The 21,465-nt window shown below is 58.4% G+C and overlaps 1 protein-coding gene across 6 annotated transcripts; it reads left to right on the top strand.

Annotated features, from left to right (window-relative positions):
* The first annotated feature begins 205 nt into the window (after nt 1–205).
* On the top strand, nt 206–20,833 carry RARG (retinoic acid receptor gamma). Of its 6 annotated transcripts, XM_019960474.2 has the most exons (10): nt 208–428; nt 1,193–1,259; nt 4,416–4,747; nt 15,858–16,006; nt 16,217–16,358; nt 17,000–17,160; nt 17,351–17,527; nt 17,913–18,117; nt 18,737–18,895; nt 19,548–20,833. In XM_019960474.2, exons 3-10 carry the CDS (start codon nt 4,564–4,566, stop codon nt 19,745–19,747), a joined length of 1,377 nt encoding a protein of 458 aa, XP_019816033.1. In that variant the 5' UTR covers nt 208–428; nt 1,193–1,259; nt 4,416–4,563; the 3' UTR covers nt 19,748–20,833. The 6 variants fall into 6 exon arrangements, with proteins under 6 accessions (XP_019816031.1, XP_019816033.1, XP_019816030.1 ...); XM_019960472.2 differs by lacking the exon at nt 1,193–1,259 and having other exon boundaries at nt 206–428; XM_019960471.2 differs by lacking the exons at nt 208–428; nt 1,193–1,259 and adding an exon at nt 2,569–2,587.
* Nucleotides 20,834–21,465: the final 632 nt, after the last annotated feature.

Below are 21,465 nucleotides of genomic sequence, written 5' to 3' on the forward strand. Positions count from 1 at the left end.
GGCAAAGACCCAGGCGTCCCGGGCCGCCCCGCCCAGTCCCCCGCCCCCCAGCCCCAGGGCACCGAGGAGGGAGCCGGGCAGGGGCAGGCGGCAGGGTAGGGAGGAGCGAGGGCGGGAGGGGGAGGAGGGAGCCGGGCTGGGAGGGAGGTGGGGGGGTGGGGAGGGAGAAAAAGAAAGAAAATATTTTCCGTGTCCCCGCCTGCAGAGTCAGTGTGCGGTTTGGGAGAAAATGTGTCGGATATTTTGGGGCGGTCACGTGGGCGGGCGGGCTCCGAGAGGCCCCGGGACCGTCCCAGCCTAGAGTCCGTGCCCCCCCAGAACCCCCCATCACCGCGAGCCCCTGCCACTGCGACTCTCCATCCCCGCGACCGCCCGACGCCGGGACCTCGGGGCCCGGCGGCCTCCCTTCCCCCTCCCGCCCCCTCCAGGTGAGTCAGGCGGGGACGCAGGCTCCGCCGCCGCGGACGCCCGGGTCCTCCTCGGGCGAGGTGGGCTGGGGGCGGGGGCGCCGGGAGCCACGCCGGCTCGGTTCCTCCCCGCGCGGGTCTGGCTGTCCGCAGGGGTGGAGGGGGGCTTCCTGGCCCCGACTTGGGGGTCAGCCCTGAGGTGGGAAGGGATTGGGGAAGACAGCTGGGCTGGGCTGGGCTGTATTCACCCTTCATTGTGGTGAGTATTCTGGGAGAGCTTTGGGAGAACATTAGCCAGCGGGCTTCTATCCTTATTTCTGTGCCCGGAGTGTGAGGGGAGATAGGGTCCCCTCCTGCGGGGAAAGTCCACCATCCGCCTCCCCTCAGGCTCTCCTGGGGAATCTGAGGGGAGGATTTTTGGTCCACGCTGATCCAAGTTCCTCCCTCCCTAGTGGAATGGCACCACTTGGACATCAGAAGGGCCAGAGGCAAATGATTCTGTCCCTTTGAGTCCGGAAGTTTGGAGAGACAAGTGGATAGGATAGGGGTCTGTGTAGCTGAACCGCAGTGAATTTGAACTGCCTTGAACCGCAGTGCAGGAGTCCCTCTCTCAAGTCTGCAACCTTGGATGTGAGTCCTGGCTCCCTCCAGCCGAGGTGGGGGGCTCCTCCGGAGTATTCTTGAGGGGAGCCTGAATGGAACAAAGGCAAAGCAGGGAGACTGGGGAAGGGACCCAGGAGTTCCAGTCCCAGAGCCTTACTGGCGCACTGCCTCCCTGTTTCCAGCTCTTACAGCCCAGTTCCCTTGATCTGACCCAGGCTGTAGGAGGGAGTCTCTGCAGGTGGCCAGAGGGTAAGACTATGCTGGGGTGGGGGAGGGGGGCAAGTAGCCTGAGGAGGGGTCTGTGGGGCAAGAAGCTGAGATGGTGGTGCTCCTTCAGGGCCCACATCTAGGGCAGGTGATGGTACCAGTGCCGAAGTCTGAGGTTTGTACCCTTACCATCACTGCTCAGATGCTGACTTAGGGTTGAGGACCACAGGTGGTGTCTCATTTTCTTGAGGTGAGAAAAGAGAGGACAGGGGAGGGGGCAGGAGGCAGTGTGGGAGGGGTCCTGGAGCTTGGGTATCCCAAATAGACACATACTCTCGCACACACATATGCACACACATGCTGTGGCTTGGAGCCTAGTAGGCAGCACAGGGCACACACCCCCATCCCGGCACACCCCCACCCCTGGCTCAGAAAGCCACCCAACTGGCACCTCCAGTTCCCCCCTCTGCCCCACCCTACCCGTGCCCTCTGATGCCCACACACATTCCACTGGCATTGCCTGCCTGCCTCATGGGTACTGCCCCTCCCTGGGGCCAGTGAGGTAGAGGGAGGGCACACGGGGATGGGAGGTGGAGACTCAAGGGTCTGGACTCCCCCGAGGGTGGCAGGAGGCCAGGGAAACCCGGCCTGCCGTTGCCTCCTGGGGAGCAGACTGGGGGCCCAGGCCAGAGCAGAGGATGCCTGGGTCCTCCGCCCAGGCTGGGGATGGGGTCATGGAAAAAGGTGGTCGTGTTTATACAGAGGGGAGGGGGGCAGCGGGTGGAGAGCCGCCGACAAGAGCAGCTTTGTTCCAGGCTCTGGAGCGGGCAAGCCAGCAGAGAGACACCCCCGCCTCCATCCGGCAGCCCCCTTCATCCATGCCCTCCCCTCAACTCCACCTCAACTTGAAAAGAAGCAGCTTTGTAAGGGCCCGCTTTCCCCTGGTCAGCCCTCTCCACCTGAGGTGGCATCTTGGGAGGAAAGAAGTCCGTTCTCCCTTCCTCAGGTCCCCCTGAAGTACCATGGCCTCTGGGTTCCTACTTTAGGATTTCCTTTTACACTGTGTACCACTGTCTTCAATTCCTTGGTCCCTTCCTCTACCGAAGACTTAGGACCCTCCCCTTCTCTTCTCAGCAAGGCAGAGAAACCAAGGTTCAGAACTGGGATGAATCTCTTTCCCCTTCCTCTCTTCACTCAACTCTCAAGTTCCTTCTCTGAGGCAAAATAAGGGGAAGTGTCCGGGAGAGCTGGGCTGTCCTTCACTCACTCACAGCTTCACTCCTCCACAAGGACTAGGAGCCTGAGCATCCTTCTCTGGGACCCTCAAAGTCCTCCTGCTCTGCCCTCAGGGCTCTGTTTCCCACCCACAGGTGAGAAGCAAAGACAGAGAGTTCTGGACCACACAGCCAAGTTATCAGCCTAAGCCAGTTGGGGAGATGGGGGGACCTCTAGTAGCTTCTCACCCTTGGCATTGGAGGGGTTAATCCACCTGGAATGTGGCCCAGCCTGTTAAGCTGTGGCCCAGGGGCCTCAGGGGCCTGGACTCCTGGCTCTACCTTGGCTTAACCTGGGAAGAGGACTGCAGGGAATAGGGTAAGGTGAAGGAGATGAACCCTGGGGACTCAGAGCTCAGGTTTTTTTAGGACTTAGGGAGACCCTGGGTTGAAGAGTCAGGGTGCTGGGGATCTGAGTGGTGGCAAGTGAAGGGCAGCGGCTGCTTTATGCATTGGGACTGAGTGGGCTTGGGGTCTGAGTTCCTTTAACCGCCACGACAATCTACCTTCAGGAACTTGAAAGCCAAAGCAGATGAGAGATAAAAAAGAGAGGGGAAAAATGAAAAAACAGAGGTACAAAGATGGAAAGATATTGATCTTAGAAAGAGATGTGAAATACCCATTATCTACCTCTGGGGCTGCCTACCCCGAGGACTCTGTGTTTCGCTCTCTTCCATCCTCGCTCTCTGACCTTCTTCATCTAGTCCATTACGTTCTGGCTGGTAGAGGAGGCACCTAGGCTGAGATGACTCTCTTTCCCAGTCCCTAACTTCCGAGACAGGTGGGCGGTTCTGGCACTCCTAGGAGAGCCAACAACCTTCCCCTTATCAGAGCATCAGGAGAAGAGCCACCTGCCTAACCTAGGATTCTCACTTCCTCTTCCCACCCCCTCCTCGTCCTCCCCTGGGCTCAGGGGTCAGGCTATATTAGAGGAAGGGGGGATGTAGAGAGGGCTTGCTATATGCAGAGGGCTCGGAGAAGAGAGAGAAGAGATGGAGAAGCAAAGTGAACTGAGGACAGAGAGAGGAGCTTCCTAGCATCATGCCTGGCACAGAGCGGGGCTTCCATCAGCCTCCGTGCGCGTGTGAAGAGAGGTTAGGAAGTGAGGTGTCATTGGAGACATAGACAGACTAGGAGGGAGCACTGAGGAAGATGGAAAGAAAGGAACGCAAATTAAAGGAGGTATGGCGGAAGAGAAGGGACAAGGAAAAAGAACATGAGATACACAAAGCCTTTAGTATGTGTCCTATATTATTCTAGACACTTTACATATGGTAAATTATTTAATCCTCATAATAACCTTATGAAGTGGGCCTTATTATTCACAGTTGGCAAAGAAGGGAACTGAGGCCCAGAGAGATTAAGTAACGTTAATACATCAGAGATCCCGCAGCTCGGAAGTGGTAGAGATCAATTCAGATAGTCTGGCTTCAGGATCTGTGTTCCAGAGAGGTGTAACATTTTATGATAAAAGTGTTAAAAAAGATATGGTCACTTTCTCCAGAGTGTAGAGTTTGAATCTTGGCTCTACCATTTACAGCCATGTGACCTTTAATCAGTCCCTTAACCTCAGTTTTCTTATCTGTGAAATGGGAATCATAATTCCTACTTTGCAGGATTGATGTGAGTGTTAAATCAAGAGTTCAGCCCATGATGGTGTTCAGTGGTCTCCTAGCTTAGGAGTCCTTTCTGCTGTGAGTCTAGAGGCTGTCATTCACCTTGTAAACTTAGTTTACCCTTTCTGGGTGAGTTTCTCTGAGCCTGCATCAGCTCCCACCCTATGTCCCCCACTGTGTACAGAGGGCCCTGAGCAGTACAAACTGTGGCAGCAAGGAGAGAAAAGACTAGCTGGGTGAGGGTCATGGGGCTTGAAACCTCAAAGTGATCATTCTCTCATCCCTCCTTTTCCTTTCTTTCTCCTTAGGACTCTTGGAGACCCAGTGAGCAGGCCAGGCAGGGCGGGCACGGAGCCTCCCAGGCCAGGGCAGTGGGCATGGGCGGGGGCTGTGGCTGAAGAAGTCCCCCGCCCACAGCAGACCCCAGGGGACTCAGCCTCCCACACTGCCGCGGCCATGGCCACCAATAAGGAGCGACTCTTTGTGCCTGGTGCCCTGGGTCCTGGCTCTGGCTACCCAGGGGCTGGCTTCCCCTTCGCCTTCCCAGGGGCACTCAGGGGGTCTCCACCTTTCGAGATGCTGAGCCCTAGCTTCCGGGGCTTGGGCCAGCCTGACCTCCCCAAGGAGATGGCCTCTCTGTGTGAGTCTCAGGGATCGTGGGGGATGAGGGCAAGTGGAAACAGGAGGGCATTGGTGGGTGGATGAGAGAACTGGTGTCCCCGTTAGGAAGGCAGGCAGGCTTAGGGCTTTGATCTAAAGGAGTAGCCATGAGGGGGTCTCGATATGGAGCAAATGAACATCTTTACGAATGCGAGTCCTCCTGTACAGCTAGGATGGGAAAGTGGCATGCCTAAAATTTGGGACTCTGAAATTGCCTCCTGAGCGAGTCAACTAGCAGGGAGAACCTCTTTGTATGGGCAGCCAAGGGGGGGTCTGGGGAAGTCTGAGGCTGCTGCCTGCCTGCAGTGGAGGGGTGTGGGGAGCCAGGCTGTGAAGTGGAGGAGCCTGGGAAGACAATCTGCTGACTCTTGGATCGAGAGGTGAAATTGTCCTGAATTAGGGGGAGGCTGCAAAAAAGAGGAACGGAATCTAGTGCCAGGTACCCAGAGATGTCTGGGGTCAGGAAACTTCCCTCTTGCTTCTGGTTAAGTGAAAGTCGCTCAGTGTCCGTGTCCAACTCTTTGTGACCCCATGGAATTCTCCAGGCCAGAATACTGAAGTGGGTAGCCATTCCCTTCTCCCGGGGATCTTCCCAATCCAGGGATTGAACCCTGGTCTCCCACATTGCAGGGGGATTCTTTACCAGCAGAGCCACCAGGGAAGCCCCTTGCTTCTGGGAAGGGTGGAAATAGCCACAGGGAAGGTAGCTCTTGTCTCATAAGTAATCCGGGAAAGTGGAGGGGGGTCCCAGCAGGATCCTCTCCGCCAGCCATGTGGGCTGTAGACTCCTCTCTCTCTCTCTCTCTCTCTCTCTCTCTCTCTCTGGCCCGGTGCCCACATGCTGTGCAGATCCCTGCTTGTCCCTCAGGCCTGCCCTCTTTGGGTGAAGCTGACAGCAGCAAGCTGAGGCCTCTCTTCTTCCCTCTGGGTCCCCTCTCCTTCCTCTTGGGAGTGGATCCTCCTCGCCGGGGTCATTTCAGGCATGGGTGCCCAGGAGCTGGAGGGCTAGGATGCTGGCCTCCATGGGATAGAGGGTCAGTGTGGGAGCCGGTGCAGAGAAGGTCCCACCTGGAAAGGAGGGGAGGTGATAGACAGAGGGGCAGCTCCAGAGAAACAGAAAGGGAGAAGAAAAGACCAAAAGATAAAGATAACATCCCTTATAGCTCCACAAGCTCAGAGAGAGGTGGAGAGAAGGGGCCTGTGTTCAGGAGCTGGCACTTGGAGGGTTGTGTGTGTGTGTGTGTGTGTGTGTGTGTGAAGGGGTGATTAAACAGGACTGGGGCTGGCAGCTCTGCTGGAAAGATCAAGCTCACCTAGAGAAGGCATGTGTGTGTGTGTGTGTGTGTGTAAGGCCATGTGCAGTTGTATGCACAGTGTGGCCCTGAGACGCTGCTCACACACAGAATTCCAGGGTTGCAACAAAGAGTCAGTGTGAGGAGTGAGGTGGTATTTCATGGGCTGCTGACGGTGTGTCTGGGGTTTGGTGAGGCCTGCTGGTGGCCTGTCTGTAGTCCAGCAGGGGTTATTTGGGTGGCATGCAGGTGAAGGAGGGAGCACAAAGCCCCCCTTTTTGTAAACCTCAGCTGGGCTTCCCCTACCTCATTTGCACCCCATGAATCTGTCCCAGGGTCTTGGAGGTGGGAGGGAACCACCCTCCCACATGAATGCCCTTCTTGCAAAGAGCAGTACCACTCAGTCCCTTGGGACTTGATTCTCCCATTTCCTCAGGCAACTAAGGGAGTGGGGGTAGAAGGCAGAGGAGAAAGAATGGTGTCAGGGAGAGTGCGGAGAGCCAGGAGCCAGCCCCCAGCGAAGTTCTCCATGTGCCCCTGTGCCCTGGACACGTGGAGAGCAAGGTCAGGGTTCAAAGTGAGGTCAAGGCAGGGGAAGGGGTCAGACTAAGCTGTATCCCCAAAGGCTGCCCTGAAGGAGGGGGGCTGAAAGAAGAAATCCAAGGGAGGAGCCAGAACCTGGGCTTGTAGCTGAGGAGGGTGCGGCTGGCAGCAGGGGACAGGCCTGGGCAGAGAGGTGGCGGTGGGGAGGGGAGGAGGGAAAGGCCTGGGTCCAGACAGCTACCTGGGAGTGGGGCTTGCAGCATCTAGTGGAAGAAAGGGAGGCAGCTGGGAGAGTCTGAGAGACCTCCCATGGGGCAGCAGTGGCTGAAGGGGGAAAGTGTAATCTTACTTGCCTTCCCTTTATGACTGGGCAATCTAATGGAAGGGGACTGGAGGCCTAAGTCAAAGCCATGCTCACCTGGTGGCTGGCTCTCTTTCCTCAGCCTCTGTTGCTGGTCTGTGGGAGGGAGGGTAGACTGTGAAGGATTCTGGAACTTAGCCCCGGGGCTGGCTCCTGGATCCCACCACTGGGTCCCCAGCACCTTGGAGACACTAATGTTGAGAAGGGCAGTCTTGCTTCATCTCTTGGGGTGCCGCGGGGGCCTGAGTGGGTAAGGCATCTCAGAACCGCCTGTTGGAGGAGGGGAGGGGAAGGGAACACGTGCTGCCAAGGCAAGCACAGGCCTGCATGTGTGGAAAACTGGAGGGGGGGGGGTGTGTATGTACACATGTGCGAAGGTTTGGGTGTGCTTGCTCACTCATACACATGAAACCCTGGTGTCTGTGTCCCTGTGTATCTCAGTGTTATGACCACTGGTGTGGTCTGTGCTTGTTTTATCAAGACTGCAGGGAACAGAGTGTGATGGAAGGGAAGGGAAGGCCTGCCCTGCCCGCCTCCCCCTCTTTAGAAGATAGCTGGTGTCCTGACGACCTAGCCCTGCTTGTCCTCTGAAATTGGTGACAGTGTCTCTGGGTCACGGAGCCCAGGCTGCACCATACCAAGTCACATGGAGAAACTGAAGACAGGCTGGCACAGGAAGAAAAAGAGTTCTACTTAAAAGAAACTGAAAAAGAGAGACTCAGAGACCTAAACAAGAGAGGGAAATATACAGGCTGGAAGGCACAGACACAGAGAGAACCCAGATTCCGGGAGAGGCCAGGGCCTTGTTAAGCGGGCGGGCCTGGTGGTGAGCAGGCGGCAGCAGCGAGGCCTCCTCCAGGAAAAAACCCCAGCCGCTGCCTCCTTCCCCTCCCCTCCTGGTCTCTCCTGCTCAGGCTCGAGCTCCAGCTCCAGGCCGACACAAACGGGGCTTTGATTGCAACAGGAAACCTCTCTGGCGGGGGGAGCTGGGCAAGCCGCCGCCGCTGGGGCCCAGGCTGCACCCCCCTCTCCTGGCCCCCTACCCGGTCCCAGCCCCCATCCTGCCCAGCGCTCCTCACCGCCCTGCTTTGGGCCCCGGGTTCCTCATTCACACCTCCCTATCCCTCGGCTCCACTGCTGCCCCCACCTCCAGAGACCCCTCCCATTCATTGCCCTTCAGGTGGGACTCCTAAGTTAGGCTTACACTTGGGGTGGGGCCTTCTCTGCTTCGAAATGCCCCCTCTTCAGTTTTTTGAGGGAAGGTTTTGGAAGAAAACGAGAATTTAGTGTGAGGAATTCAGAGCCAGTTATCCTCAAGCCCCTTCCAGAAGGTGGCAGGAGGGGAGCAAAGGAGAGATGCAGAAGGAGCTAGCTGTCCCTCCCCTCCACACAGCCCCTTGATGGCCAAATGCATCCTTTCCAGGGTGGCCGAGGCTCTGAGGGGTGACTATGCCAGGCTCAGTGTGAAAGGCTTCATTAGTGGGGGATGGGGTACACTCTTCCTTGCCTCTGGGACCATGCTTTGTGGGGCTCCAGCTGGGAGGGGTGCACTTTGGTGGCAGGGATCATAGGGAAGGGGGTGAGTCAGGCAGCAGCCCCCCTTATACTCCCACCAGGCTGGTGGAGAACATCTGGTTCCCATGAAATGCTAGAAGGCTAATGGGTCTAATTGCTGCAATAAGGGCTGGGGGGACTTTGGGGAAAAGAGGGGGCACTAGATTCCCCCATCTTTTTACCTTCTCTTCAAGGCTAAGACTGTCTAGAGTGGGGGTTGGGGTTGGGGGTTAGGGTGGGCCTGACATCACATTGCCTAGTCCCTTCTAAGGACCCCTCTCCCTGCAATGCTTGGGAAACACACACAGATGGGCTGATGAGGAGTGGGGTGCATCTGGTGAATAGAAAGGGGGGCTATTGAGGACTCATGACTTCTCCGAGCCCTCCCCCCACACCTCCTGTGCCCCACTCCCAACCCCCCTCCCTGTGGCCTGGCCACTTCTGGTTCTAATTACCAACCAGGCAGGCCTGACTTAATTGGGACCTTTCAGATTTCTGAGGGGGAAGGGTGGGATGGGGTGGGGGAGACTGGCAGCCTGGAGTTGACTAATCAGGGCTTTTCCCCCCTTGTTTTGGGGGTACTCCTCATTTTGCACTTAATTGCTGTTTTTGCCACTGGCCAGGTTCTGAATCAGAAATCTGTCGCCCCTTTTTTCTCTTCGTGGGGAATGGCTGCATCCAGAGATGGTGTATTTGGGGTTGAGGGCAAGAACTGGGAGCTCAGGAAGGCTGAACTGGAAAAGACCAATACATTCCCTCTTCATCCCTGCTTCCAGCCCCCCAGTCGGCCCTGCCACCCCAGACTCCCCCATCCGCCAACCAGGCCCTCCTTCCCAGCCCAGCCCCCTTCAGTCCCCGGCAGCCACCCCGGCCCCTCCTCCGCGCCTGCCTTCCCTTCCCTCGCCTACTCTGGCACCCCTTCCTGCTCTTTATTCTTCCAAACTGGCGCCCCACTCCAGCGGCACCCCAGTGCGCCCCCCACCCGGTACAACAGATTCTTAGAAAAGCGCGCCCCGCCCTGGCCCAGCCACCGCCGCCGGGCGGGGGAATGGGCCGGGCCGGGCGCCGCTCCTGTTCCCCCGGCGCTCCCCGTGTGAGCGGCGCTGACAGAGCCGGCTGGGCCGGCCCGCCGGGCGGCGGGCGGGGCGCGGAGGAGGGGGCGGTTTCCGGGAGTCGCCGCCGCCGGCGCTGTCCCGGGGCCAGGGTCCCCGAGTCGGCCCGGCCCGGCGAGGGCAAACTCTTGACGTGGCCAAACCCCCGCCCCCTCACCCTCTTCTCCGCCGGGCGAGGGCGCTCAGTGCCCGGAAGGGGCCCGCGAAGAACGAGTGGGGCGGCCCTCGGAGATCCGAAGGGCACTAAATGTGGCACCAAAGGGGAGAAGGGGCAGTTTGCCACCGGTGGGGGTATCGAATGGCTTTGAGAACAGCTACCGACCAGACTCGCAGTTATTGCCGAGAGGGGCACTGGGCACTTGGGGGCATTGGCACTCTGGGGGAGGGGAGTTGGCACTCAGGAGGGCAGTGTGGTCTGAGACGCAGTCGGCACGGTGGGAGCAGCCTTGCGCCCTACAAGTGATGTCAGTTTCGAGGAAGGGGCGCTGGGAGAGGCAGTGGAAGCGCTCCGGGAACGTTAGCCCGGGGACGGGCCTTGGGGGCCTCGGAGGGAGGCGGCCCGGGCCGCGGCGGAGGGAGCACCGCTCGGGCTAGGAGGGGTGGACTCCGGCTGCGCAGGAGGGCGGGGGGACTCCACGGCGGCGCTGGCTGAGGCCTGGGCGGGGTGGGGCGGGGCCGGGTCAGGGGGAGGTGAGCGCGCCCGGCCACCCGCCCCGAGGGGGGTTCCCGGAGAGTTCACGGCGGGAGCGCGCTTCGGCCCTCGGACCGGGGTAGGGGGAGGACGGGAAGGAAGGAGCAGGCCGCGCGCGCCCAGCCGCAGGAATGTTCTGTTCGGCCCTGCGGCGCGCGCGCGGAGGGAGAGGGAGGAGCCAGGCCTGGGAATGAGGGGGTGGAGGTAGTGCAGGTCCCTGGGCTCTGGAGAACTGCCGCGCTCAGGGAACCTCCATGTTCCCCTCTCTCTCCCCAGTCCTCCGCGAAACCCCTGCCTGTACAGACTTGTGTAAAAAAAAAAAAAAAGGACTGTTGGGGGGAGGGGGAAACTCGAAAGGAAATGCGTGTGCTTGGTTCCTCCACTCCTTCCCCCATCCCCGGTCGGGGCACGCGCCTGAGTGCAAAAGCTTGCAAAGCCTCCCGGCTGTAGAGAGAGAATCCTTGCAAGCATTCTCCCGAGCCAGGTGTGTCTGCAAAAACGTGTGTGTACACCTCTGATTTTATGCGCGTGCAGACATGCATGTGCACTATTGCATATTTGCAAATGCGTGGTGCCTGCCAAGATAAATGCATGCACGGATGTGTGTCTTAAGCAAGCAAGCGCGCGGCGGTGCGAGTGTGTGTGTATGTGTGTGTGTATGTGTGTGTATATGTGTGTGTGCGCTCCACTCCCAGCTCTGCTCATCTTGGTGCCCGGCCCCCTTAGCTCTCTAAGCCCCACCCCCCACCCCTCTGGGCTTCGCTTTTACAAAAGGTCTCCCCAGTGCTAGCTGCCGAGGCGCCCAGAGTGAGCTAGACCGCGGCAGGAGCGGCAGCCCCGGCTCTGCGCCCCGCCCAGTCCCTTTCCCCTGCTGGGGATCCCCCTCTTCCCCGCCCACCCCTTACCCCCCATGCAGCCCGGCGCCCTACGCTAGCCCTCCCCCTCCCCCCCCTCCAGGAGCGGGGCGCCGCCGGGGGAGGAGGGGGAATCGGCTGCGGGTTCTCGGTGTTCCCAGCACCCAGCTTCCCTCCAAGCCGGGTCGCGATGTACGACTGCATGGAAACATTTGCCCCGGGTCCGCGACGGCTGTACGGGGCAGGCGGACCCGGGGCTGGCTTGCTGCGCAGAGCCGCCGGCAGCTCCTGTTTCGCCGGACTCGAGTCTTTTGCCTGGCCGCAACCCGCCAGTCTGCAGTGTAGGTACCCGAGCTTGGGGGTGGGGTGTGGGGTGCAGGACAGGCAGCGGCTCTCGCTCTACATGTGTAAAAGGTGGACCTGGGGTGCAAGCGGGCATTCTGACCGTTTCCATGTGAGGGTCGGGTGTGTAGGAAAGAAAAGTACTGGCCCTTTAAAAGTGGGGGCCTCAGCGACTCCTTTGGGTGTGGGCAGTAGTGTTTGGAGTGTGTGTGTGGTTTCGATGGTGGGTATATAGCTAGGACCTGTGGTTGATGCCCCTCCAGGGTTCCCGGAGATAGGGAGAGGCCGAGGTGCGTTGGTAGTTTGTGTAGGCAGGTTCGTGGCCCCGGAGGGCTATGGCACCCAGTACCGTGGGTGGCGTTTGTGAAGTCCATGTGGGAAGTTGCGAGTGTAAAATATATATATTTCGTTTGCGGAGCGTGGGCATCCCTGGAGTGTGCAGCGCCTAGCTTAGGCGGTGCGAGTGTGGGTGCAGGGGTCTCTCCACGCAGCATCACCCTCCGCCTGCGTTGGCAGGTCCGCATGGCCCCGTGTGGAATTGTTTGTGGCGTGAGGCCGGGAGGGCGTGTGCCCTGCGTGGCCGCGGGGGCGGTTTTGGAAAGGGCTGTGTTGGAGCGTGCATCCTCTGGGTGTGCTGTGTGCGGGGTGGAAGGGGTTGTGCACACTAAGGCGGCCAGATTGGGTTCTGGCGCCCCCCTCCCCCACAGAGAAAAGAAATGTTAGGAAATGTGTATAGGGTTGTGTGCACTTTTTCCTATGGTTCCAGCCCACAACTTCAGTAGGAAGGGAAAAGCTTCAAGCAAAGTTTGTGTATGGTGAGGAGGGGAATGGAGGTAGCAGCGGCCGGGGAAGCAGGACTCCTGAGTCCCCAAATACACATCTTTCCCTCTCTGTGAAATGGGAGATGCCAGGCCTGGGGCCCTGGAACCCCTTTCCAGAGCGGTAATAAAAAGCCGGGGACTGAGAGGCAGTAAAAATGAAGTCCAGATGAGAGGCGGCTTTGAAGCCCGGGCCGAAGTGCCTGGCGGGGGTGGGGTGGGGGGGAGGAGCTGGGAGGGGAGCCTGGAACACCCCCGAATTTCCCCGGGGCTGGGACGGCGCTCCAGCCCGGGGATGCGGGACTGGGGGGCACTCTGGGAAGGGGCGGGCGGCGGGCGCTCGGGGAGTGTGCGCGCGGGGTCACTGAGCCCCCGCCAACGCGCCTCGCTCCTTGGCACACGGCAGCGCTGTTTACGAGATCGCTTTTTTTTTTTTTTTTTTTTTGGGTCTGTTGGTTGCAGGGCAGAGCTGCTCAGATTTAACAACTGGGAGACTGGAAGAGGGAGGTGGCAAATAGGAGACCGAACTGTGGGGTGGGGTGGGGCAAGAAAGAAGACAAGTATAGCATTTAAAGGGTGGGGAAAACATAAACTAGTTACTTGCACCAAACCAAATCCTTGTGAATTCTTAACTTTCCGCTCATGGTCGGATAGGATGGGGATTTGGAGTGTGTTCGGAAATATACTGAGATGGAAAGAATCTCCCAGGAACGGTTTTTGTGGGGACCCGGCAAGGACCTGGTTTTTTTCAGGCCCAGAGAAACCCACGGGACTTGGCTGGCAAGTCAGTTTGGACCAACAGTTTTGGCTTCTAGGGCCTTGCGGGGGGTTCGGGCCTGCCCCACACACTTTCAGAGAAAGTAGTTTAGACCTATGTGTCTTGACCAGGGAAGGAAAGAAGTCCTTTGGTGTGTCTGTGAGTGCTTGGCAGCGCCAGCATTCTGGTGCTGCGTTGGCAGGCCACGGGTGTCTGTCTGGTGGCAGAGCTTCTTGCTTGCAACTGTGAAGCGAATGCTGGATGTTGTGTGTCTGCCTTGTGCATCCACCTCCACAGTGTGGCTGGAGTGCATGAGCCTCTGTGCCTACCTGGGTGTTCTGTGCCAAGTATAGGGGTATATGAGCTGGTTGGTAATGTGCCTGCTTTTGTGCCCTGTGTGTTGTTGATGTGTGAGAGTGTCTCCAAGGAGGTGTGTGTCGTCAGATTGTGAGTCCGGGCTTCTCAGCCCTGGGCCTCGCAGCTGGGAGTGTTTACAGCCGGTTGTAAAGAGTTTGTTTGAAGCTCCGCTCAGCCTGGCCAGGAATTTCCTCAATTTCAGCAATTTGGGCTTTAAAAGGAGAAAAACCCAGAGCCCACCCCCCTGCTCCGCAGCAGGGGCCCCTGCTTAGCCCGGCCAGGCATCGTCATGGTGGGGTCTCTGCCCAGGGCTGAGAAAGGAATCTGAGCAGAGCTGACCCACTTAGCCTTCCTGTGCCCTTCGCTCCAGATTGACCAGAGCTGCTGGGCTGCACTTTAGGGTTCAAGGGTGAGGGTGTGTCAGAGGGGTACCGAGAAGGGACCACAGTACCTTGAGTACGAGAAAAGCTGCCCCTGGCCTGTCTCCCTGCCACCCCCACTCTCATGATTGGCTGGCACGGGCCCATGCCAGTCTGACCGCACCCAGGCCCTTTCGCAAGAGAGGAAATGAGGCAGCGCTCTGCGGGCAGGGAGGGCGTCAGTGCGGGTAAGCACCACCCCACGCACTGGCCTGTGGGCAGCACATGTGCCCTCAGACACTGGGGCCATCCTGAAAGAAAGGCATCCCAGCCCACTCCCCATCTCCCAGCACCAGCACCGCCCCCCCATTTCCCGCCTGGTTCTGAATAGACTCCAGGCACCCTCCTATCCTCCACTCCTCGCTCTCCTTTTTCATTGGGGAATCTCACTCTAGCTAGATTCTTATGCTAATGGAGTGTCTGTGTGTGTTGGGGGCCGGGAGGGCTTCGCTCCTGTGGGGAGGATGGAGCTAATCCGGAACCCCAGCATCCTGGCATCCCAGGCCTTTCTGTCCTTCTGGCAGCCTGGGTGGACTTCTGACCAGATGGGCTACAGCAGCTTAGAAGGAAGAAGGTGTTCACGAGGTGGGTGCGAGCAAGGGACACTCGTTAGGCTTTAGGGTTTTCTTGCATTAACTTAGGCCTTCCAGGTTTGGGCAACTGGTCCTACAGGTTGAATAATTTACAGATTTTTTTTTTTCCCCACCCTCTGAAGACCCGACCACACACTCAAAAGAGGTTTACTCAGCAGCCTCCTAAACAGAGGGTGTCCTCTCCACAAACTCTCTGCGTGGCATGGGCTGAGATCTTTATTGAGCAGTGTGTAGCTTTTGCAGGGGAGGTTTAGGAGTGAAGACATAGCTCAGAGAGGGTCCAGAGGTACTCCCCTCCCCTATCAACCCCGGATACAACCCACTGTCACCTGACTTCTGGTTTGCTACACCCCAACAACTTCTAGACCTGAGAATCTGAGCAAACACCTGCCTCCCTTTCCTAACTTCTCTCACTCTTGGCCTGGCCAATTAGATCTAGACCTGAGATCTTCTGCTCCCCGCTCCTCCCTACTACCCCCACGCCCTCCCCACCCCCATAACTGGCAATGTGGCACTGGGCTGGCCCCATCCCTCCATAGGCCTCCATGTCTTCAGGTGTAACATAAGGCTTTTGCATGTGCCCTAACCTACTTTCCCAGTCCCTACGTCCCATTTGCTCCACTGTCTCAGCGGTTTCTAGGGAAAAGGACATTGGTGGTTATTTGGGGGATGGTTTGAGGGGGGACTGGAGAAGGAAATGGCAACCCCATTCGGTATTCTTGCCTGGAAAATTCCATGGACAGAGGAGACTGGTGTGCTACAGTCCATGGGGGCGCAGAGTCGGACACGACTTGAGAGTGCACATGCACACACACATTGAGGGGGGGAAAGATCCGGGACTGTCTCCCCTGTACTGCTTGAGAGAGGATGAGGTTCTCTTCTACCTTCTGAGTCTCCTGGCAGGTGATTTAGCCAGGTGCTAGCCACAGGTGACCTGGAATTGCCTCTTCACCCCCAGATCTGTGGCCTCTTGAGCAGGAGAAGGGTAGGAGGGAGTCTGCTGACAGGGACCCAATGTGAGGAGTGGCTGGAGAGTTCAGAACCACAGGCCGATACCCCTTTACACACCCACTTTGTAGCTGGGCAAACTGAGGCCCAGAGAATTTAACTTCCGGGATGGCCTGGACCCAGAATTTGGAGAATTGAGCAGTTGTATAGGACATTATTATAGGGGGAGGTGGCCAGGTTGGGAGGTAATAGTAGTCATTTGAGGGTTTCTGGAAGTGTTTACTCTGGGGCTGTATATGGGTTGTTGGGACTTTAAATCAATGTGGTGGCGATGGTGTCATCACCGAGCCAGAGGAAGAAGTGGGAATGTGGGGTGTGTATCTGATGAGGATGCCTAGAGATCTGAGGGGGGCTTCTCCCCTGACCCTCACATCACTGCTTCTCCCCAGCGGTGGAGACACAGAGCACTAGCTCAGAGGAGATGGTGCCAAGCTCGCCCTCGCCCCCTCCACCTCCCCGGGTGTACAAGCCGTGCTTCGTGTGCAATGACAAGTCCTCTGGCTACCACTATGGGGTCAGCTCTTGTGAAGGCTGCAAGGTGTGTACGGGGTGGATGTGGGTGCATTGGGCATCCAGAGTTGACTGGGTGAGATCAGAGACTGTGTGTGGGTGGGTATCCCTCTGGGGTGGGAGGGATGCTACTCTGCACAGACGTGGCTGAGCCTGGGACCACCTGCAAGGCCTGCAAGAGGCTGATACTCCCAGCATCCTGCTTCACTGACCTTCCGCGCCTTACCCCCAACCCCAGGGCTTCTTCCGTCGCAGCATCCAGAAGAACATGGTGTACACATGTCACCGCGACAAAAACTGTATCATCAACAAGGTGACCCGGAATCGTTGCCAGTACTGCCGGCTACAGAAATGCTTTGAAGTTGGCATGTCCAAGGAAGGTAGGCCCTTAGGCCTGCCTGGGCAGGAGCACTCCTGTCCTAGCCTGTGGCTGCCACCCTCTTCCCACTGGCTGCCCCCACTTCCCTGACCTCTGTGATCAGCCTCCAGCCGCCCTGGAGTGCTGCCTCCTCCTCGGCCAGTCCTATTTGATTAGTTCCATTCACCCAGGAGACCCCACCCCTTCCCATTCCCTCTTCTCAGAGCTTAACCCTTCGTCTGAATGAGGGAATGGGGTTTACCATTGCACATTCCTTGTTTCATGGGCAAGTTGGGGGGCTTGCCAGTCCCCTCCCCTGCTCCCAGCACTGAGCCTGAGGTGGATCTGGGGTGCCCCCCCTCCCCTGCGCCATTGTGCTGCCAAGGCTATAAGTGGATATCCTGCCGCCTGCATATCCTGCCCCCCCTCCCCAGCTCCTGCAGGGTGACAGGAAGGGCAGGATGGAGCCGAATGGCCTGGGGAGGGAGCAGGGGCTGCAGGCCCTGGGTGGGGCTGGGGAGAGCCAGCCTGGGAATGGGAGCTAGTGTAGGAGACAGAGAACCCGACCGGGTCCCAGGGAATGGATGCTGTCCAGTGTGAGAGGGGATAGGGAGGGAGATTCTGAGAGTCCTGACCCTTTCCTCATCTGCCTCTACCCTCAAGCCGTACGGAATGATCGCAACAAGAAGAAGAAAGAGGTGAAGGAAGAAGGGTCGCTTGACAGCTATGAGCTGAGCCCCCAGTTAGAAGAGCTCATCACCAAGGTCAGCAAGGCCCATCAGGAGACCTTCCCCTCGCTCTGCCAGCTGGGCAAGTACACCACGGTGAGGAGTGGGCAGGGCCGTGGTGAGGGAAGGGGCCGCTGACTTTGGAGAATGGGTGGGGTGGTGTTGGAGGCCGTGGTCTGGCGCTGACAATGGTCAGGGCATCTGCATGCAGAGGGAGAGCCAGGGGTTTTGGCAAAAGGAAGACAGGATGAGCCTTAGTTTGCTTTCTAACCTGCTGTTGCTGCAGAACTCCAGTGCAGACCACCGGGTGCAGCTGGATCTGGGGCTGTGGGACAAGTTCAGCGAGCTGGCCACCAAGTGCATCATCAAGATCGTGGAGTTTGCCAAGCGGTTACCTGGCTTCACCGGTCTCAGCATTGCTGACCAGATCACTCTGCTCAAGGCCGCCTGCCTGGACATCCTGGTGAGTTAAACCCTGGCTCTGTCTCCCATCATAGCCTGACCCTCAGACGAGACCATGGAGTTGGTCCACACAAAGATTTCATTATTTCTGTTCCCCACTCCAATCTGGGACTCCCCCAGATATCCTCGAAACCCAAGCTCTTTTTTTGTCTTAATCTCTGCCCCTGAGATCTGATCCTAGACTTCTGCATGCCCTACCTTCTGACTTCTCTTCTCTTCCCCCAACTTCAGACCCTCCATCTGTCTGCCTTCCTTCTCCTGCCTGCTTTAGGTGGCCCTCCTTTAGGACCTAACTGCTTCACTTTTTACCTGTACCTCATGCTCTTTTCCCTCCCACCCTATGCGCTCCTTCGCAGAGACAGCACTAACCCTCCCCCCACCTCCAGATGCTGCGGATCTGCACAAGGTACACCCCAGAGCAGGACACTATGACGTTCTCCGATGGGCTGACCCTAAACCGGACTCAGATGCACAACGCCGGCTTCGGGCCCCTCACAGACCTCGTCTTTGCCTTCGCTGGGCAGCTCCTGCCGCTGGAGATGGACGACACAGAGACAGGCCTGCTCAGCGCCATCTGCCTCATCTGCGGAGGTGCGGGGGCGCCCCCTGGCGCTGACTCAGATTATTTTCCCACCGCACCCCACAACCTGGCTGGAGACCTTGGTCCCACCCCGGACTCCTCAGCTCCAGTTACAGACTGCCCAGCAGCCTGGAACAAGCAACGAGAAGAGGGGGAGAGCCGGGACGGGGGGCAGGGAGCTGAGGAGACCCCCGGTACTAGTGCTGACATAGAGATCTGTGCTTAGTCACTCAGTCGTGTCCGACTCTTTGTGACCCTATGGACTGTAGCCCGCCAGGCTCCTCTGTCCATGGGGATTCTCCAGGCAAGAATACTGGAGTGGGTTGCCATGCCCTCCTCCAAGGGGTCTTCCCAACCCAGGGATTAAACCCAAGTCTCCCGCCAGGTCTCCCGCATTGCGGGCAGATTCTTTTATTGACTGAGCCACCAGGGAAGTCCTGGGCAGGCTTTACCAGAGAAAACCACTTGCCAGAGAGGGGATGGTATAGGGATTGGAGCAGGGGAGATGGTCTGAGTGGGGCTCATGGTCAGGGTTTGGGGCCTGGAGGGCCATAGGGCAGGGCACCTTGGGATCAGCCCCTCATCACTGTCTTCCATGTCTCTCTCACTCACCTGTGCTTATCCCCAAAGACCGCATGGACCTGGAGGAGCCTGAGAAAGTGGACAAGCTGCAGGAACCGCTGCTTGAAGCCCTGAGGCTCTATGCCCGGCGCCGGCGGCCCAGTCAGCCCTATATGTTCCCCAGGATGCTCATGAAGATCACTGACCTCCGGGGCATCAGCACCAAGGGTTAGTCGGGAGCAAGCCTCCCCTCTGTCTTCTCGGAGCTGCCGGTCTCCCAGGTCAGGCAGAGACAAGAGCAGAGTGGGGTAGAATCAGGCAGCCTGCACTCGCATCCTCGCTCCGCTGCATGCTAGTGGGAACACTTGGTGCAAAATACCTTTCCTTTTTGTACCTTGTTTTTCTGTTTGTGAGGATGAAACAAGTTAACACACAACAGGCTTACAGCTGTGCTGAGTTATAAAGTTCAGTGCCTCCTGCCCTGGATGGAGCAGATGTTTCCAGCATCACAGGAAGGTTGATTGGACGCCTGGCACACGGTGTTTGATGAATGTTAGTCCTAGTGATAAATGTTATTAAGAACAGCCATGGGCTTACGGAGGGGGTCCAGGGTGTGTGGCTGGAAGGTGGGCGCTGTGTGATCTTGGAGGAGACAGCCTGAAAGGAAAGGTGGGCAGTGGACTTGGCAGAGAAGACAGGCAGAGTCTCCAGGCAGAGGAGTGGGCCCCAGGAGCTCTACAGTAGAAAGAGGGAGAGAAAGAAGCAGACAGAGGTAACAGGCCTGTGCTGGGAGCCCCAGAGGGCAGTCAAGCAGAGTTAGGGAGGCCGCCGTAGGTGCTGTACCTCAGCCCCCCTGAACCTCCTTGTTCCTCCACTGCAGGAGCAGAAAGGGCCATTACCCTGAAGATGGAGATTCCAGGCCCGATGCCTCCCCTGATCCGAGAAATGCTGGAGAACCCCGAAATGTTTGAGGACGACTCCTCGCAGCCTGGCCCTCACCCCAAGGCCTCCAGCGAGGATGAGGTTCCCGGGGGCCAGGGCAGAGGGGGCCGCAGCCCCCATCCTGACCAGGGTCTCTGACTTCCCCTGCCTTGGGGGTTGGGGCTCCAGGCAGCAGACTGACCATCTCCCAGACACCGCCAGTGACTGGGGGAGGACCTGCTCTGCCCTCTCCCCACCCCTTCCAATGAGCTCCTTGTTTTTGCCAAAGTTTCCAGGGGTGCCTCTGTGTTCATCCCCATCTTGTTCTAACCGGCTCCCTCTCCAGTCCTGGGGGCCTGCCCTGTTCCCTCCAGGAGAGAGGGCAGAGGGGTGAGCCTGGGTTTGGACTCTGAAATCTTAGCACTGCCCCTCAGACACCAGGGTCCAGGCTCCCCAGGGCAGGAGGAAGACCCTTCATTCCACAGCCCCTTCCTCTGCTGGGTGCTTAGGCCTCTGGGAGCAAACAGGAACACTAGAGACCAAAAAGGGGGCCATAGGGGGAGGGCTGAGCCCATCCTCTTGCCCCTGTCCTTGGTGCCTAATGCTGCGTGAGGCACCTGCCGGGTGCATCCTGCCCGCTGTGCCCCATCCTCATGCCAGGTCAGAGTGGGGCAGCCCGGGCCCTGTTGGGGGGCGGGCAGAGGGTGAAAGGGACAGATGTGGATCACTCCGCACCTCTTCACTGGGGCCTCCGTTACAAGCCCCTCCCCCAGCCCTGTCACGTGCCTTGGGCCCCCCTGCCCCTCATCTCAGCCATGGGACAGGGACCCTCCTACACTACAGAGGGGCCAGGGGGATCCCTCTCCCCCTAGTGCCTTCCCCCTTGACCCCCCAGAGCAGCTTGGCCCAGGGAGAGGTGGGGTGGGCACTGCTTAGCTGATCCTGCCCTGACCCAGAGGAAGCCTCTATTTATTTATTAGCTTTTGTTTACACCCTGGAATTGACCCCTTCCTCCAGGGGACTTGGGAGGGGGAGCCCAGGGCCCCTGTGACCCCTCCCTTCCTCCAATCCCGTTTGTATTTAGCTGCCAAATAAGATTCCCTCTGGCTCCCCTTTTTCTCTGGGGGGTCCGGGTGCTGTCCCCTCCCCTCTGTTTACATTTCTCCTCCACCCCCCGCCCCCCGCCCCGCTGTATCGCATATTGCTGAGTTTTCTATTTTTGCAAAATAAAGTGATGGAAACTCATGTAATGTGGCTCCCTGGGGTGGGGGGGAAGCAACTAGGGGACCTGGACAGGGACTGGATGAGGAGGGTGGGTTGTGCAGGCTCCTCAGGGCAACTGGGAAATAGGATGAGACACGCTGGGTGGGCGTGGTGGGAGAGGGACCCAAAGGGGGTCCACAAGGGCCCATCCTGAGCATCTGGGCCACCCATGTTCACCAGGCGTGGGTACTTAGATTGGACTTTGTGAACCTCCAGGAAGGTGCTGGGCCTCAGAGGTCTTTAAGCTGTCCCCACCCGCAGTTCTGTAGACGTGCACATCTGCCCTTCTCTGTGGAGGGGGTCGTTGCCGTTTCATTTGGTTCTCAGGAGGGTCCCTGGCCCCAGAAGAAAAGAAGCAGGGTGTACATCTCAGTTACGGTGTGTCTGTTTTACGCCAGCCCCTCACCCCATGAGCCGCGCCACCCCCCGACCCCCATGATCCCAGGATCACCTTCTGAGTCAATCCATCTACCCTTTCTGAGCCCACCCTTCTCTCCATGACCCTGCTTGCCCTCCACGACCCCACTCTTAGCTTCTGTCCGAATTCCTCTCCTTGCCCCTGCATGCCATAGCCCCTGCAGCACCCCAATCTTAGCCCCACTGCCTTTGACCTC

Source organism: Bos indicus, chromosome 5 (assembly GCF_029378745.1).
Source record: "Bos indicus isolate NIAB-ARS_2022 breed Sahiwal x Tharparkar chromosome 5, NIAB-ARS_B.indTharparkar_mat_pri_1.0, whole genome shotgun sequence".
NCBI lineage: Eukaryota > Metazoa > Chordata > Mammalia > Artiodactyla > Bovidae > Bos > Bos indicus.

What these genes read in the sequence shown, in the direction of transcription:
- RARG (XM_019960472.2), top strand. Translation starts at nt 4,564, where the DNA reads ATGGCCACCAATAAGGAGCGACTCTTTGTGCCTGGTGCCCTGGGTCCT. An exon ending in GCTCTTGTGAAGGCTGCAAG is followed by an intron (nt 16,007 to 16,216) that starts GTGTGTACGGGG and finishes CCCCAACCCCAG; the next exon opens with GGCTTCTTCCGTCGCAGCAT. An exon ending in CCGCCTGCCTGGACATCCTG is followed by an intron (nt 17,528 to 17,912) that starts GTGAGTTAAACC and finishes CCCCACCTCCAG; the next exon opens with ATGCTGCGGATCTGCACAAG.